Source organism: Oryzias latipes, chromosome 8 (genome assembly GCF_002234675.1).
Source record: "Oryzias latipes chromosome 8, ASM223467v1".
Taxonomy (NCBI): Eukaryota; Metazoa; Chordata; class Actinopteri; order Beloniformes; family Adrianichthyidae; genus Oryzias; species Oryzias latipes.
The window spans coordinates 9065543-9083892 of record NC_019866.2 but is presented as its reverse complement, the minus strand read 5'-3'; the positions used below and the strand labels follow the sequence as shown (position 1 = coordinate 9083892).

The 18350-nt window shown below is 37.5% G+C and overlaps 2 protein-coding genes and 1 long non-coding RNA gene across 5 annotated transcripts; 2 read left to right on the top strand and 1 right to left on the bottom strand.

The window, feature by feature from the left end:
- Positions 1 to 189: 189 nt before the first annotated feature.
- LOC101160165 lies at positions 190 to 2438 on the bottom strand. Its single transcript, XR_909139.2, has 5 exons — positions 2329 to 2438; positions 1976 to 2183; positions 1672 to 1812; positions 1424 to 1575; positions 190 to 607 (listed from the first exon to the last, which is right to left on the bottom strand). It is a non-coding gene; the product is annotated as an uncharacterized LOC101160165 (long non-coding RNA).
- Positions 2386 to 12907, top strand: atp13a1 (ATPase 13A1). Of its 3 annotated transcripts, none has more exons than XM_004071366.2 (25): positions 2386 to 2846; positions 3696 to 3785; positions 3977 to 4240; positions 4339 to 4494; positions 5379 to 5448; positions 5537 to 5643; positions 5749 to 5878; positions 5995 to 6050; positions 6184 to 6310; positions 6444 to 6581; positions 6719 to 6839; positions 6974 to 7131; positions 7468 to 7643; positions 7713 to 7823; positions 7917 to 8042; positions 8140 to 8248; positions 9820 to 10013; positions 10362 to 10458; positions 10542 to 10726; positions 10834 to 10948; positions 11054 to 11250; positions 11399 to 11541; positions 11865 to 11976; positions 12066 to 12209; positions 12314 to 12907. In XM_004071366.2, exons 1-25 carry the CDS (start codon positions 2493 to 2495, stop codon positions 12422 to 12424), a joined length of 3591 nt encoding a protein of 1196 aa, XP_004071414.1. In that variant the 5' UTR covers positions 2386 to 2492; the 3' UTR covers positions 12425 to 12907. The 3 variants fall into 3 exon arrangements, with proteins under 3 accessions (XP_004071414.1, XP_020560896.1, XP_020560897.1); XM_020705237.1 differs by having other exon boundaries at positions 8140 to 8253; positions 9825 to 10013; positions 12314 to 12856; XM_020705238.1 differs by having other exon boundaries at positions 2444 to 2547; positions 12314 to 12856.
- A 911-nt stretch (positions 12908 to 13818) lies between these two features.
- Positions 13819 to 16863, top strand: LOC101159673. The gene is made up of 11 exons (XM_004071365.4): positions 13819 to 13891; positions 14140 to 14176; positions 14283 to 14532; positions 14646 to 14719; positions 15233 to 15305; positions 15415 to 15496; positions 15610 to 15660; positions 15740 to 15811; positions 15912 to 16059; positions 16137 to 16224; positions 16323 to 16863. Exons 1-11 carry the CDS (start codon positions 13821 to 13823, stop codon positions 16403 to 16405), a joined length of 1029 nt encoding a protein of 342 aa, XP_004071413.2. The 5' UTR covers positions 13819 to 13820; the 3' UTR covers positions 16406 to 16863.
- The last annotated feature ends 1487 nt before the right edge of the window (positions 16864 to 18350 follow it).

The window sequence follows — 18350 nt, the reverse complement described above, 5'->3', positions numbered from 1 at the left end:
TACTCCCTTCAAAAGCTTTAATAATTGAAGCAGAAAATGTCTGTTCTGCTTGGTGGTCACAGGGTTCATTACTCAACATCCTCCCTCTGTCTCTTTCAGTAGTCCTGCTGATTAGAGGTGAACTCTTCTCGTTCCTTTTCTTCCCAGACTCCCTCATTTTTAGTCATCGAATAGGAAGGAGAGATTGCATGGGAGTAATACATTCCAGTTTAATATTTGACTGTGACTCAGACTTGCAGAGGGCAATGGTAGGAGGGACTGACATAAAAACAGAAAACAAAACCAGATCATGACTGCACATGAATAATAGACATCTAATATCAATTAAATGAAAAACGCTTTCCAAAGCGCATTGTTAGTCAAAGTTTTTAATCTAAATCTGAACACTCATTCATGAAAATAGTTAAAGATGACAAAAGCAAAACAATTGGGTTTAAAGTGGAAATCGGCTATTTTAAAACATTGCTTTCAAATGTTTAACCCAATAACAAGTAGGTACATGTTGGGAGATATATTATACCAACTCATCTATGTTGTGGAGCAAACAAAGGTGTTGACATGATGTTCACTGATGGGTCTTATGTTGATGACGATGCTGGATTTGTTTCTATAAGGAGGAGAAGAGAAGATTCATGAAAAAACATCTCTCAAAAATAATAAATAAAGGTTCTTCCCGTTTGTGATCTTGCTAATCATGTCATTTTAAAAAGCAGACCATTCCTATATAGCTCATATAAGATCATGTAACAAATAAACTGTAGTTAATACACCAAAATTGGAAACTGTATATGTTACTACACCATAAACAAGCATTGATATGTTTTAGAGATGTGAACAGACTAGTCAGACAATGTAGTCATCGTCATGACTACATTGACCAGCCTTAAGAAAACCCTGCATGTTCTATTTGTGGTTGTGAAGTCCGTCAGCGACTACTACCACCATAAAGGTATAAATGCCAAAAAAAAAAAAAAAAAACTGCTGCTGCTCAGATATACTCATACTAAAGGCATTTATTTTTGAGAGATCTATAGGTAGACTTTTCTTCTAAATCAGTAAATGTCTTTACTACTGTCATACAGCAGTAATACACAAATGTTAAACATTAACTTTTAAAAAAAATTAAGTTACTTTTTACAGTTACAGACCGGCAGTGTCTATGAGCTTTTCACACCTAAGAAAGTTTGCAGTTGTTATTTAGCATCAGCAGCCAAAAGGAAATTAAATGTGTTGATAATTTTAGTTAATTTTTTTTATTCTTGATTAACAGTAAATCTTTACATTGGTAAAAGTTATACATTGAGCATTTGCATTGCACAACCTGGCAACTTCAAATTCACCAATGTACCCTCACAATAACTCTGTGGCCCATCTTTGCCTCCCCAAGTAAAAATCCTCTCTGTGTATTCTAGTAAGAACTCACCCACTTTGCTGAGGTCCACAGTTTCTGCACAACCCACAAAGCGTGCTACATGTGACGTGCAGGATGTAGGTGTGCTCTGGTTTTCTCTGAGACATTTATCAAATTCCACAAACTCCTTGGAACAGTCCCGCTTGATCTTCTGTATCACTGGGCTTTACACAAGTTGAAAGCAAATATGATTTAACATTAGTTTGAGTTTGCAGAAGTGTCACAGACGTTTAAAACGAAAACAGACTAGTGACTCTTACTGTGATGCTGTACAATGTGCAACTTTCATCTTCAGTTCGTGGCATTTTTGTTGCCATGTGGACGGGTTGGAGGATACACAGGATCCATATGATTCCAGTTCTTTTTGGCAATACTTGGCCGATATATCCATAGCAGCTTGCCTGAAGGGAAACCGGTAATCGCGAATGTCAACAGTAGTAGTGACACAATCTGACTTGCAAATATAAAATATATTAAAAGGTATTTCTTCAGAGAATAACATATTTATTTGCACTTAATCTATCTTATATTTACACAAAACAGATCTATAAATATGTATCTTACATTTTGAAAAATAGCTGGGCAACAGAGGTTACACCAAGAAGGACCCACGTCCAGCAACTACGCTACACACGCCTGTGTCTGATTGGAAGAGCGCACGTGATCAGATTCTTTGATCTTATTGGTTCACGTTCTTCTCTGTCACCGATTTTGGCCACTCCCATTTAGTGACGACACTTATGTTAAAGAACTAGATCCTCGATCACCCAACCTAAGCAGAAAAACATATGCATCACATTGATACAGTATAAATAATTAAGTAGTATTTCATACGTAGGAACGTTATTGTTCATTTTTTGGCGCAAGGAGGTGGAAAAAAAAGAAAAGATGGAGAAAGTATAATTACGTGTCCGTACGTGTTGACGTATGCGGAAGCAACGGTTGGAGAACGGGCGACTCTGTAAACGGAGTCTGAAGGCACTATTGCTTGCTGTTCTGGGTGCAAAATCTATTTTACCGTGTAGGGTAAAACGGCGGTACGGTGGGTGATAGAGGGGGCCAAAGGCGCAAGGAGGGTACAATGAATGACGCGAAGAAGGACGACAGAATGGCCGCAGACGGAATACGAAGACCGGGTGAGCTGCAAATGGCCCCCTCTGTTTACCACAACCAGCATGACAGCGTTACAAGTGACGAGCTGGTGAGCTCAGTGACGCTCTACAGACGGAGACCCAGACTGCTACATGGCACAATTCTACCCTTCCTGGTTCTTCTCTACCCAAGCTGGCTATACGTATGGTTAGGGGTGTATGGAGCCTCTGAATATCCGGAGGCAGGCCTCCTTGCGTTAGCCGCCATCGGGATCGCGCACGTTCTAACGGCACTGTCTGGTTATTGGTCCGTGCATGCGCACTGTTGGCTTACTTGTTCCAAGGTAAACATGGTTAACATACAAAAACTGTATGATATTTCCCAAAAGAGTTGTAACAAGCCTAGTTTATTAGTATTCCATGTTTTTTTTCCTTTTTGCATTAAAGTAAAATGTTGAAGATTTAAGTATTCTGTTAGAGTACTCAAACCAAATGTCTTCTTGCTTCCTTTCTTTGAAAGAAGCAAGAAGACATAAATCTTCTTGCTTCGTCAAAGCATCTTTGACGATTTATGTTCATTGCACTTAAATCTTAGATGTTTATCAATAAATCCATAAAGCTGTCAATACATGGGATCCTGGTACATCACAAAGTTTAAGTCATGGCAGAAACGTACACATATGTTTGTTAGTGCTGGGTATCAAAAACACAAATAAAGCTATACATTTACATTTTCTTTAAAACGTTTAGAGTTATGTAAGTTTTTTTTACATATTTAAAAATTGTAAACTTAGATGAAGGGAAAGTTATGGGATCTCACACTATATCATATCTCAAAAGAGATTTGAATAAATCTCTTTTCAACTAAGTGTAAGCTATAAGAACCTAGTGTTTGTTATTTACAGTTTTTGATTGGAATAGAATTGTTATTTATTCAATTTATTTTATTTTTGTAATTATTGTAAGTTTTCCTAGTTTAGAATATTGTGGAAGGAGGCCATAATGTCCTTTTCTTATGTACAATGACCCATTTACATAAAAAAATGCACCCATCACCCATTCATGTAAACAGACACATTTTGAGGAAAAACATTAACTATTGTATGGTGGATTGGAACATTTAAAACTTCAATAAAAGATTGTATTTTTATAGAATATTTAAAATGGGTATAACTGTGCTTTTGTCATTACAGGAGCCAGATGCTGACAAAGCTACACTGGCAAAGGTTGTTCCCACTCCCAACAATGGTTCTGCGGAACTTGTTGCACTACAGAGAGAGCAGGTTTGGCCGTATATATGTTTACTTTGGAAACATTTCCAAATATATTTGGATTTATAAGAAAGTTGTATGAGATTAACATTTTAAGAACATTGATTTTTATATATTCCTCAAACTTGTGTTTATGTCCATTTGTAATACATTCTTGTTGTTTTTCTTTTTAAATCAACAATCTGTACTTTTCTAACCAACAGGATGAGAATGGAGAAAATCTTTTAGCTTTTGAGTTTCAAAAAATCCGCTACATTTTTGACAGCAAAGAGAAGAAATGCTTCCTACCAATTGCATTTCCCATCTGCAATCCAATGGGTTACTTTCAATCATGGCGTGGGTACCAGGAGGAGGCAGACCTAAGAGCAGCAGAGAAGCAATATGGCACCAATCGAGCAGAGATGGTAGTTCCAGATTTTCTAGAGCTATTTAAGGAGAGGGCAACAGCACCATTTTTTGTTTTCCAGGTATGTGTTCTTGTTTGAATTTTCTTGGCTTTATAGTATATGGTAAGTTTTAAAACTATTTGGATTACATGAACTGTGTTTTATCTACCTTTATTCAGGTGTTCTGCGTTGGGCTTTGGTGTCTGGATGAATACTGGTATTACAGTGTTTTTACACTGTTCATGCTGGTGGCGTTTGAGGCCTCGCTGGTTCAGCAGCAAATGAGGAATATGTCAGAGATCAGACGCATGGGAAACAAACCCTACATGATCCAGGTAGGCTAGATCACATTTCCTACTTATTTTATTAGTTCTTTATTATTTTTGTGGTAAATTGTAAGGGACAATTTGTCAAGGACCTCAAATGCATACAAATTAGTGCAAACATTGCAATGATGATGAGAAGCAAATGTTTTATTTCAACTGCTTCCTGTAGGGGTTGCCTCCTTCTAACTCTATCCTATGCATTTTCCTCACCAACCACCCTCATGTCCTTCTTGACTAAATCCGCAACCTCTCTCTTAAAGCCTCTTTTCTGTTAACTCTAACCTTAGCATCGTTTTACTTCTTTTGGTGACCATTTCAATCTGCGTTTATCTCCAAAACATCCAACATGACGTGTTCATCCCTGATCCTGTTCATCCTCGTCACTCCCAAAGAAAACTTCCACATCTCCAGCCACTGTCTCCAAACCAACAACATGGTTGCTCTCATCACAGTCTTATGCATCTTTCCGTTTGTTTTTGCTGGCACTCTTTTGTCAAACAAAAGTGATCTCTACAAAAGAAATATAAAATGTTGAACGAATATTTTCTATCTAAAAGCTTGAAATGAAATAATGACATGAAGTGAGTCTGATCTGGGTTCAGAGTGCATCCCCAGTTCTCTCTAGGTCAGGAAAAGCAAAAGTATGTCTCAGCCACTCCAGGTCCATCCATCTGTCAGCCATGTTGCTTCAAAGTGACCCATACTCTCCCCTGACAAGTAATCCCAGCAGTCACGAGGAGCCCCACTGCTAACGCCCTTTAGTTTTTGCAATGGTGTAATGCTTGAATTGACACAATAAGGCAGGAATGCTAGGTGATGGTGGTCATATCATATCTTAGTGGTGCATTTCTGTTTTTATTAAGCATGCCATGAAGCTCACATTTCTCTTGCAGGTGTATCGTAACAGGAAGTGGAGACCAATTTCAAGTGATGAATTAGTTCCAGGAGACATTGTCTCAATAGGTACTTGTCCATGTACAGTTTTCATGACCTCTGACACACAAATATCTTCACTTTTGCCATTTTAGTATGCTCTTTCTTATCTTTGTAGGACGATCGCCTCAGGACAATTTGGTACCATGTGATGTGCTGCTGCTTAGAGGTCGTTGTATTGTGGATGAGGCCATGTTGACAGGAGAATCTGTGCCACAAATGAAAGTTAGAAACTAACATAAGTCACATCTGACATTACACTGTATGGTATAGATACAATGTCCCCTTGTTGGCCATTGCAATATTTCATCGACAATATATTTTATGAAGGAGCCCGTGGAAGACTTGGACCCAGAGCGAATTCTGGACCTGCAAGGAGACTCTCGCCTCCATGTCATCTCTGGTGGGACAAAAGTAGTTCAACACAGCCCTCCTTTGAAGACTAGCGCTGGACTGAAACGTGAGGGCCATACGTCTTTTTCTTTTTTAGACATGTTTATTTCCAGACTTTGTTCATGTGCAGCTCATTATTTCACGCCAAGACTAATTCTCCCAAATCCTTTTAATTGTATACAGCTGTAGACAATGGCTGTGTGGCCTATGTGCTACGAACTGGATTTTATACCTCACAGGTAAGAATGTTTTCTAAACATTTAGGATTTTTTCTTATTTGATTATCAAGTATTTAAAATGCTGCTTTTAGTAATAGTAATGAAAGCATATTTGAACAAATTTTCGATGAATGTTTTGAAAATTTGTCCACAGGGTAAATTGTTAAGGACCATTCTATTCGGCGTGAAGAGAGTGACTGCAAACAACCTGGAAACTTTTATCTTTATCCTTTTCCTCCTTGTGTTTGCCATTGCTGCTGCTGGTTACGTGTGGGTAGAAGGTGAGGTGTACAAAATTGATTTATTAAAATGGTCTGCTTTAGTACATTTAATGTAGGAGGAATACTTTGCGTCAAAGAGTTACGAAGTAAGTTCTTAGAATCTTAGAAGGCTGTTTTATGTGAACTCTTTCAGGGACAAAGGACCTCACCAGGAACCGATACAAACTGTTTCTCGAGTGTACACTTATACTCACTTCAGTGGTTCCACCAGAACTTCCTATAGAGCTTTCGTTGGCAGTTAATACATCTCTTATTGCCTTGGCCAAACTTTGTAAGTAGATATATTTCTACAAAGCTCTGTTTCTATCCTGCTCTAATATAAATAATTTTTGTATGAAGATGGCAGCTAATTGTACAGATTTGGTAATGGGATACTTTTTTTTTCATTGTTTTTCCGCCTTTGCTTAGATGTCTTCTGCACAGAACCCTTCAGGATACCATTTGCTGGGAAAGTCGAGATTTGCTGTTTTGACAAAACAGGAACACTGACCAGTGACAGTCTGGTGGTACGAGGTGTAGCAGGCCTCAGGTAAATCCTGCATTGGCTTCTCGCTCTTTCACTATGAATTTGTAAAAAATAAACATGGGATGCTGTTTTATGGTTTAAATTTTGTATTTGTGCAATCTGGACTATATTTGTTGATGTGTGTATATTAATGACAGAGAGGGAAAGGAGGTGATGCCTGTCTCAGATATCCCCGTGGAGACCCATCGGGTTGTGGCCACTTGTCACTCACTGGTTACGTTGGATGATGGACAGCTGGTTGGAGATCCACTTGAAAAGGCCATGCTTACTGCTGCGGACTGGACCCTTACTAAAGGTATATTACAAGCAAACAGAAAATCTATTGATGTTACTTTACGAATCAAATTCCCCAAGTATTTACATGTGCCTAGGCACGACAGATTTATTTGTAAAGACAATTCAAAGTGTATTACATAAAACATTAAATGAGTGATCATTAAAATAAAAAATAGCAGTTATTGTGCTTAATGTAATTATACTTCTGCTATATTACATTAAGCCCAATAATACTTTTGTTATTAGCGCAGCAGTAAAGTACCCGTGCCTTACCTCTTGTGCTATAAATGCTGCATTTTATTTTGAAATGTGCAAAGTTACATTAGCTATTCTGTTAACTCTTGTCTCTAACCAGATGAAAAGGTGTTTCCACGAGGCATCAAAACTCAGGGACTTAAAATCCACCAGCGTTTCCATTTTGCCAGTGCTTTAAAAAGGATGTCTGTCCTGGCCTCGTATGAGAAGCTGGGCTCCACTGAGCTCTGCTATATCTCAACTGTTAAGGGGGCTCCAGAGACACTTAAAGCAATGGTACTGTTTTCAAACACACATTTATGTCTTTTAGCCGATTTTCATAGATGTTAACACATCTGACTGTAGTTTTCAGAATGCCCAGCAAGTTATGATGAAGTTCACAGGGAAATGTCTCGTGAAGGGGCCAGAGTGCTGGCCCTGGGTTACAAAGACATTGGACACCTTAGTCATCAGCAGGTTCATATTTAACTTCTTCAAAGCTGCCAGACATGATATTTTTCTGTGAAAATATGTGCTGGAAGCTGAACTAAATCTTTTTGGATCACGCAGGTCAGGGAGATCAGTCGGGATGCTCTGGAATGCAATCTCCACTTTGCTGGTTTCATGGTTGTTTCTTGTCCTCTTAAGAGTGACAGTAAGGCTGTCATCAAAGAAATCCAAGAAGCGTCTCATCGTGTAAGCTCACAAGTTGAAAATGCAAAATCTTTTAAATATACTCATATACTGCTTAATTATTCTAAAATGTGGGGTTATCTTCATTTTCTACTTTCAGGTCGTTATGATCACAGGAGATAATCCTTTAACCGCCTGCCATGTTGCCAGAGAGCTCCACTTTATCCAGAAAGAGCACACTCTGATCTTGCAGCCAAGCACCAACCATGGTCAGACATTACTTCAGAAAACTGCAATGACTTTAAAAACAAACAAGGCCCTCTCTTAAGACTTAGTTTATATTGTCATTTATCAAAGATTCATGCATCTCTCCAAATTTGCGAGAATCTTCCATCACAACTAGATCTTTGAGAACTAAGGATAAAAGTTTAAAAATGTTAACGTTATGTTAATGTTAAATGTTAATGTTAGTGAGTGGTTTTTCAGCCTTAAAACATCTGTAAGCCTACTTCGCAGATTTAACCTAGAGCGTAACTCCCGTGATAAATGTGGGAAAACTGTAAAGTTTAATCATTTTTTAACAAATGGAGTCCTAATTTATATCTAGCATGTGATAAACTAAATTCTACATTGCTGTTTCTTCTAGTATTTCCAAAATGGTTTGGTGTTTCCAAACAGATGCTCTTAATTACCGTGTAATTAGCACATGTAACCACGTCTGTAAAAGCAGAGCTTTCGTTAGTTTTATACCCCAGAGCTTTTGGAAATATTATTGTTTAATAATGGATAAATTATAATGCAGTGAAATGAGAAAAAATGTAGAACGAGATCTCAAATCCTTCTCAAGTTCATCTGTCTTCAGGAAAAAAGAAATGTGCAAAGATTGAAGTTGATAAAAACAATCGACACCTTCCAGTTTAGGTGGTGTAATGCTCCAAAGAGCTGTGGTTTTCACTTATATACATCGTTGTTAGGGATGTATTAAATTATACGGGCTGAAAGGAAAAAAGTTTTTTTTCATTTTTTGTTAGAATTGCTAAGATTCAAGTATATTTGAATCCACTCTCTCCACAAAAATGGCAGCAAATACTAACCTTCCAGTTTTTCCTCTGCACAAACCACAAGAACTCAAGAACAACGTCCTTCAAACACATGAAGAGGAATGGAAATATTTAGCTTTATTAGAAAGTCCCATTTGATTCAACCAAACACAGTTTGTCAATACAAAGAGCCATATTGAATCCATTAGTGTGAGGCATGCGTGGGTTTTCTCCGGGATCTCCGGCTTCCTCCCACCGTCCAAAAACATGCTACATAGGTTGATTGGCAACTCTAAATTGTCCATAGGTGTGAGTGTGAGAGTGAATGGATGTGTGATTGAGGATATTCTACCCTGCGACAGACTGGCGACCAGTCCAGGGTATCCCTACGCCCAAGTAGCCGGGATAGGCTCCGGCAACCCTGTGACCCCGAAAGGGAATAAACGGTTAAGAAGATGAATGAATGAGTGTGAGGCAGTCTGTGTCATAGCTGACTCCTGGAGTAATTGGGAAAGATAAAATGTTCTGAACATATCCCGAAGTTCACGATTTTAACTGAACTTATTTCTCAACAAATGCTTACATTCTAAAATAAACCAAAGGAACTTTGTAAACTCTAAATTATGTTCTGATTAAATGCATAGTATTGGTTATTCTTATTTAAAGTGATATTTCTTTACTTTGAAAGGTTACCATGAAAACAGTGTACTACCACTAACTCTATGCAAAGTGTTAGGAACTGTTGAAGAGCGCATGGATAAAGACCTGAGTAATGCATCACTTTTATGTATTTTTTGCAGGTGAATGGCAGTGGGAGTCGATCGACGGCACTGTGTGTATACCTCTGCCCCCTCCTTCGGTCTCCTCATTTGTGCATCAGTTTGACTTGTGTGTAACAGGGGAGGGGCTGGTCAGGTTAAGCTGTGACCCCAGGCTTCTCCACAACTTGTTACCACATATACAAGTATTTGCCCGTGTCAGTCCAAAGCAGAAGGTAGGTTCTAGAGATTCAGTTGTATGAAAGAGTTTGATTTGTTTTTTCATCACTAGTTACTTTTCTCAGAGCACATATAATTGGACACCTCTAGCTATAATTTTAACTAGAGTAAAATCTTATTTGTTCATAATGAAATCAGACAAAGTAGATACGGAATGTAAGCTATATATTCTAAAGGTTTAGCCAAGAGGAACATCATTTAATCAGATGGTATTTTGTTTGAGAAGTAATTGGAAAAAACACAGTTGGATGGGTGTTTTGAAGCTGGATATACTTTTGAAAAATGCAACCCCCCTACTTAACTTCAAATCTTTGTGAGGCTAACATTAGTTTGATGTCTTTTAGGAGTTTGTGATCACCAGTCTGAAAGGGATGGGATATGTTACACTTATGTGTGGAGATGGCACAAATGATGTGGGAGCTCTTAAACACGCACACATTGGTAAGACTTGTCGGCTGCTGCAACTGAAAGCATTTAAAGGCTGTGACTGAATTCCAGGGGGGATGGCTTTGTCTTTTCCGCAGGCGTTGCTCTTTTAGCCAATGCCCCAGAACGCATGCCGGAAAGAAAGAAACAGTCCAGAGGCAAAGAGGTCTCTACTTCAGAATCTAGATCTTTACCTGTCATGGGTTCAGGAACCAAACTCAGCTCTAGGGCATCTAAACAAAGAGTGATGGCTCACAGAGAGGAGCAGCTTGCAGCACAAAAGGTAGTACCAGTAATAGTTCTTTTTAAAATTATAAAGCCATAGCAAACAGCATTCTGGTTTCTGTTAAAGTTCTCTCTCTCAGAAAGTTTTTTTTTTTAATTCACCAGGAAAAAATCAACCAAGTCCTACGAGAACTTGAAGAAGATCAAGTACAAGTAGTAAAATTGGGTGATGCCTCCATTGCTGCCCCCTTTACTTCAAAACTTTCCTCCATACAGTGCAGTAAGTCGCACATTTGTCATTTCAGTTTTCAACGTTGTTTGATTTATATATGAAGCCGTTAGCTATTATTGACATTTCTATCTATTCCTTTTCAACTATACCCAGTCTGCCATGTGATAAAGCAAGGCCGATGCACTCTGGTTACAACACTCCAGATGTTCAAGATCCTTGCTCTCAATGCTCTGGTGTTGGCTTACAGTCAGTCTGTTCTCTACCTCGAAGGCGTTAAGTTCAGTGATTTCCAGGCTACTCTTCAAGGTCTGCTCTTGGCGGGATGCTTCCTCTTCATCTCTAGATCAAAGGTGAGACATTACTTTTTAACAGGTCCTCTCTCAAATTGATTTTGTTTTCAGCTTTTTCTCTAAATCTTACATTTATGTCAATCGAAACATTTAGATCTGTGTTGTTGTTGGGAGGAACTTAAAAATCTTCTGTATCTCGTTTATGCAGCCACTCAAAACTCTTTCCCGAGAGCGACCCTTACCAAACATCTTCAATCTGTATACAGTGTTGACTGTGCTGCTGCAGTTTGCCGTTCACTTTTGTAGTCTTGTCTACCTTTACAAAGAGGCACAAAGCAGAAGTCCACCCAGGTAAGCTTAAAGAAGACAGAAAAAGCAACAAAAAAACCCCGATGTCCAACTAGTACTATCAAACCTTTTAATAAGTGGCAGAAAATATTGTCCTTTAATTGTTTACATGAATATATCAAATTATATAAAATGAAAACAGCAACAAATTCTTGAACAATAAACTGGTTCATTTGGATTTTGACGTTTTTGCGGCTTTAATAATGTAAAAAGCATTTGCCGTTTAGTTTGTAAATTACAGTTTACAAGCATAAATAATGTTTTTTTATTTTTATAACCTCATGTGATTTCATTATAACATTTTCTGTCATCTTTCTTTCTTGCAGAGAAGAACAGTTTGTAGATCTGTATAAAGAGTTTGAACCCAGTCTCATTAACAGCACTGTATACATAATGTCAATGGCCATGCAGATGGCCACCTTTGCCATTAACTACAAGGTACTTTTTGCAAAAAACCACTGTTGGATATAATGTGTTCAGTGATTGCAGTATACAGACGAGACTTACAAATCTTTTACATCTGATAGGGTCACCCGTTCATGGAATCTCTCAGTGAAAATCGACCTCTACTGTGGAGTATTGCCTTGTCGGGTTTAGCAATTGTTGCTCTTCTTACTGGTTCATCCCCTGAGTTCAACGAACAATTTGCTCTTGTAGATATTCCAGCTGAGGTGAGATAACATTGTCTAATCATGTGTAACTTTGCTGTAATATTCTTGTCATTGTAAACAATATACGCTAAATTAACTTGCTTTCTTTTTTTCCTTTCCTGCAGTTCAAATTAACTATTGCCCAAGTACTGGTGGTGGACTTTGTTGCAGCTCTCCTTGTAGACCGCATCCTTCAATTCCTGCTGGGCAAAGGAACGCTCAGGCTGCCTTCTTGAACTCAGTGCCAACAGCAAATGCTGCTCTCATCAACCAAACTGTAAAGGGAGAGATAACTTTAGAAGGGGAAAATGATAATGGCTGTTTTTATATACAAGTCAGCTGAGACTGTCATGGCATTTAGTGCTGTTCACTCTGCTTGTCTTTTCCTTCATTCTGCTCTGCTCATCATTAATCCTCTGTGTGTATGTACTTACACTAAATCTCTGTCTGATTTTTCCAAATGTTTCTTTAATAACTTATTTTCTATATTTTGCCATGTTTTGCCCTCTATCTGTTTTTCCCTGTTTCTACAAAAGGCCATGAAGACAGCAGTATTGAATGGGGTGTGAGATTGTGCCAGCCAAGCTATGAAGCAACCGGCACAAAAAAGTGGCATTCTCCAAGAGAATTGCAATAGTGTTTTGGATTTCTTTTTCTCTCCTTAATTTTGTAAAAAGTACAAAAAGATCTATGACAAACTCATAAAGACTTAAACAAAATGTGGTCTTTTGTTGAATGTTTTGTTGCAAGTTCATTTTTAATTTCGTTTTAAGATAAGATTAGGTTTAAATTGAGAGTAATTATGACCCATATAATCTATGTGATGCATGAGGCTTGAAATTGGTTTAAAGAGAGTTGTTAGGCATAATTCAAGTAAAAACAAAGGTTTCAATGTATTGCCAAGACATTAGTTTTACAAAATTTATAATAAAGGAAGATTAAGGATTTAAGCAGATCAACGAAACTACAACATGATATTGAAAATACTTTTCTGTAGATCTGTGAAGGACAACTAAAGTTTTATTGCAAAGCATTTTAATACAATTATTTGAAGTTGCCTACTGAGTACTACACACATAACACATTCAAGATAAACCTGATCATTGAAATGTTTTTTAATTTATTACATTTCACCTTAAAAATCCAAAACTTTGGACTTGGAAAGGGACAGCTCTTAGATTGTTGTATAATTACCCATGGAGATAAAGTTAGAATACAGTTAAGTTGTGTAATTAACTTTTGTTTTTAATCCTATTATGCTACTACAGTTTTAAAAAAACATTTGTATTTAGGATGATTTGTTTAAAAAATTACAGCTAATGTGCAATTTGATGAAGGCTCTTGTTCATTTCTACCCATTTCTTGAGTTTGATTTAGTTGGGAAGTACATGTAGACTTCATCCCAAATGCACTGCTAGGCCTTTATTTTGTCTTGTACTTGTTAAAAAAAATCAATGTATTTTCAACACATATATAAATACTTATATAATTTGAATTTATATGTTGATTTAAAAAATGTATGTAAAAATTGCATTTTTTTTTACACAAAACTTTATACGAACACAATGTGGATGCTTCACTGATCAGACTACATTTCCCGGCGTTCTAAGCAGCATCGAGGGGTTTGGCTTCATGGGCGCGCGCGTTGAGAAACTATTTGAAGTTAAAATGGCGGAAAAGGAAGCCTGTGGCACTCAAGATGGGTCTGTATTCATTTTTTGAAAGATTTCTCCTGCGAACATTTGTGTTAAATATAATAATAACATCAGATAATAGTAGGTAAACATGTTTAACGTAACTGATTTTCTGTTAGCCCGAATATAACCCGAAACATTGACGTGACTAAACACAGATGTGTCTGTGCTCAACTATGCATTTTTATACTTGCACTGTATCTCAAAATCGACACAAGTTACTAATGGTATCTTTATTTTCCAAAAATATGTCACAGTTCTCCAGGTTTTGGAGTAAATTACAGCCCGAAAGAGGTAATATATTTGACATTAAGTAAGCTAGAACAATTTAGGTACTTGGGAGTAGTTCTTTGCCTGACCTAATAAACAATAATCCTTTTATCTTTTTACTGTATACAAGGTCATTAAGCAAACATCAAAAAGATCCTCGGAAAGCTACTGCTCAGCTCCTCCAATCAAATCTCCCCGCGCCGACTCCCCATCACTTACAACGCAAACGACAGATGCCGGAGAGGAACAGTCAGAGAGGAACAAACAAGATGTCCACACAGAAAATGATGGAGAACCATCAGTTCCTAGCCAGAGGAAATCCTGGAGGAGAGCCACCATAAGTCGACGTTCTCTGCCTGCCCCTCCAAACCCACTCCAGGGTGAGATGTTATGATGTTTAGATTTTAAAGTTACCCTGATGTTCTGCAGAAATATTGCATTTCTGAGGAACTTTTTAATCTAAATTAAACCACGCCATTTGATCTTTGTGTAGCTTTGAGCAAAAGCATCAGTACATCCCTGTCCCAAGAAGAGAGGCTTGAGAAACTGTTGGAGGCTGCAGTGAAGGCGAGTGAAGCTTTAACCCTAAAACAAATGGATCAACAACCCAAAAAAACATGAAGAATAAAACTTATTACAGAGGGTTTTTTTAATAGCATGCTTGGTATAAATGGGATTAATGCAGTTTTGAAAATAGTAAATAAATGTAAAGAACTTAACTTTGTGTAAAGAAATGGCAATCGGGTAAGAGTAACAATGACAAGAAATAATCTATTCAGGTTTATCGAGTGAAACACACCAGCAGAGCAGAGTCTCATGCTGTGTCAAAGGCCTAGCTATAAAAACAAGTGAAATTAAATGTTTGAATGCATTTATAAGTTTAAAAATGAGTAAATTATCATTGTCTGACAGAAAATGATAGTTTTATTTGAGGCAACCTTTCTAATGTAAATAAACTTTTAATTTAATTTACAATCATTCTACTGCTGTAATTGAATAAATTGATCATTCAGTGCAATAATGGATGATTAATGCCTGTTTTTGTTAATATTATTATTTTTTTCTTCTTTTTGTTTCCAGTGGGCATTAGACAGAACTCAGAATTCCCTCCAGACAGTACCAAATAGCTCCATTGAAACTTTTCAAAAACAAGGTTAGCCCTTCTTTTTGGCTCATACTTATTGGACTTTTGCATTTCAGAATCCTGGCACCAAAACAATCCATTTAATTCATATCTGCCTTATGTGTTCTGATTTGTATAGTTGAGCACATCCAGAAAGAGTGGAGTGGCTTGGCTAAAAGCGTTTATGATGAATCGCATAGAGTTCCTTCAAGTTCAACAAGGTAAATGATTTATGTGGTTGCGGTTCTGCATTATTATGCCTGTTATGTCTAGGTGTCATGCATGGACTGATGGGTTATTTTACGGTTATGCTTTTATTTGTCTCATTTTCCAGTGAGACTGACGTGAAAAGACTTATAGAAGATGTCCAGAAAGCCACAAACAGGTATCATTTTCTGATGTCTTAGGAGTTATAAAATATACTTTTTCATTTCTTAACCATTTGCTCATGTGTTCTGTTTTAGGCTCAACGAGGAAAATCAGTCTTGGGAGGCATTATTAAGCAAACACCGCAATAAAGCAGAAGAGTTGAATAGGTGAAATGTTCATGCTATGAATGTTATTGTAAGGTTTAAAATCAAACATTGTTTTGAGTGGATATTTTTATCCCCAAATTGTTCTTATTTTTCATTACAGGATGGTGGAGAAGGGGCAAAAAACAGGCATACCACTAGACAGTGCAGCTGTGGCTAAGTCTTCTGTGTATCATGTCATACAAAATAAACCAAACTACTTTGATCTGCTCTGTAGGCAGAGACCTATGCTACATGCTATGGAGATGATTGTATGTTCCAATTAACCTTTGGGTGTATTTGGACACAAAAAAGCTTTTATGTTTACTATTATCATGTTTTTCTTCAGATGGACACTCAGTGTAAGATGGTAAGGGAGCTTCTTTCCATCAAGGAGATGTCTCGCTTATTGCTGAAGGAGACCAGTGGCAGACTGGGTAACAAATCCACCTGCTTTAATCGTTTTTTGTTAACATTTTGGCACTTTGATAATTAGTTTTGATCATTTATTAAAAAATAACTGTTCCTCCACCAGCTGAAGAAGCAGGATTCCAGGCTCTTCCAACAGACATCCTCAAGAATCTCATGTCAGCACCACCGTCGACTGCAAGTACATAACCAGAGAACCTTTTTAACTACCACGTGGGACTCGGATTGGAATCTTGATCTTTGTTCATAATCCTGCTTTTGCAAAATCCAATTTGCGTTTGAAGTTTTATACTTAGGGGGTTCTATTAAATGTAATGCACGGATTTGACCAGCAGGTGGCAGTGACAGATTTTCCACAAATCTGAGTAGCTTGGTGTTGTCTTAAATACATATTTCTTTTAAGCCTTAATTAAGGGGTTTCCCTCCTGTACAAATTGGAAACTGTCTAGACTTGCAGCTATTAACAATAATGTTTCTGAAATGTTATCGTTTAATCTTTTAGATTTTTCTTTATAAAATAAAAAAAATAAAACTAAATGTATCCTCTTGCATCTATGCCCATACCACTTAACCATTGTGAAAATTTAATAGTTTGTTCTTATATTTTGATGGACTTGAAAATAAATTGGATTAAAATGAGAATAGATTTGAATTTTTATAACATCAGATCTCTAATTTCTGAACAGTTCAGAAGAGGCACATCCTTGGTCACATTTACACTTTTGGTGCTGCATCTATTTCACTTTGTAAGTGTCCCCTGACCATTCTGGAGGAGGCCCCTCCCCCCTCAGTGACTCACCCCCATCTCTTTCTTGGCTTGTCCAGTGATGCAGAACGAAGCGTTGACATTGTACCAGTCAGTCAAAGCTTTGTTGCCTTCATTTCTATGTTCGACCTATCCACTCATTAAAGTTCACGCTTAATTTGGGCCCTGTGTGATAACAGCGATAACATCCCACTTTACTTCATTTATGTGTAATAGCTGAGTAAATACAATTTATTCTTGCTTTTTTTTATCACCAGCAAGAAGTCTGGTGGATTCTTTTTAAGGTTGTTTTCAGAGGAGTGACTAGAGAGAAAAGGGATAAGCAAAGAGAAGACAAGTGGGGTTGTGACCGTGAGAGTTGCTAGTAAGTGAGGATGGCGCACAGCAGGAAAGATCGATTCTTATTTAGATGAAAATGAGGCTTGATGCTCGTGGGGTGAGAGGAGGGCAGCTTTGGCATCCAAATGAGTAGCAGTTTCACAGAAAAAGCCTCTAAACGAATTGCTAAAAATATATAAAGATATATATCTTCTTTTTTCAAAGCCTCTCAGTCTTAAAATTCAAGGACAATTGATTATGGAAAGGACAAACTTACAAGTTGTTACTAGATGTTGCTCTGACTAATTAGGCCTACTTAACAACTTTGTTTCAAGATTCATACATAAAATGTGTAAAGATAGTTTAGATTTGTAAACAATTTTCAAATATTTTGTGTTACATAAACATTTTTATACTGCTTAAAGTTGGACCAATAGAGTAAAATGTCTGTGGTTGGATTTTCCCTCAGTAAGCATTTCCAATAACTACCTATGAACCTGAAGTATGACTTGTGCTTTTGCCTACACACATGACACATGAACATTTACTGTTTAGGCTCCCTTTAGTTCATTCACTTCTTCTTGTCACTAACTTTAGATCGATTAGCTACAGATTGTAGCAGATAGATCTTCAGAGAGTCAGCATAAACCCCAGCCCGTTTGATCTGCTCCTTCATGCACACTCATCATCTCTTTTCTGTATAGCAGGGCTGTCTGCTGCTCTCCTCCACATCCATTCAGTCAACCATTCGTCTTAAAACCCTGTCCCTCTGATCTGAGTGATTAACTACAGCAGAACTGTCCAGTTTGCAAAAAACAAGGACACTTGTTTTCAGCCTGCTGTCAACATTTTAGTTCTGCAAAGTGGATGTGTGATTCATGAAGGGGTTTGGGACACAAAGATATTCCAAGCATGAAATGTTCAGCTTTGGTAATGGGATGTGGCAATCCAAAAATGGCCCACTTTGTTATTTAAGCATCTCTTAATTCAGTTCAACTTCAATAAAGCCTATTTGTGTCATAAATAGCTTGTAAACTAATAAGCAGAGGT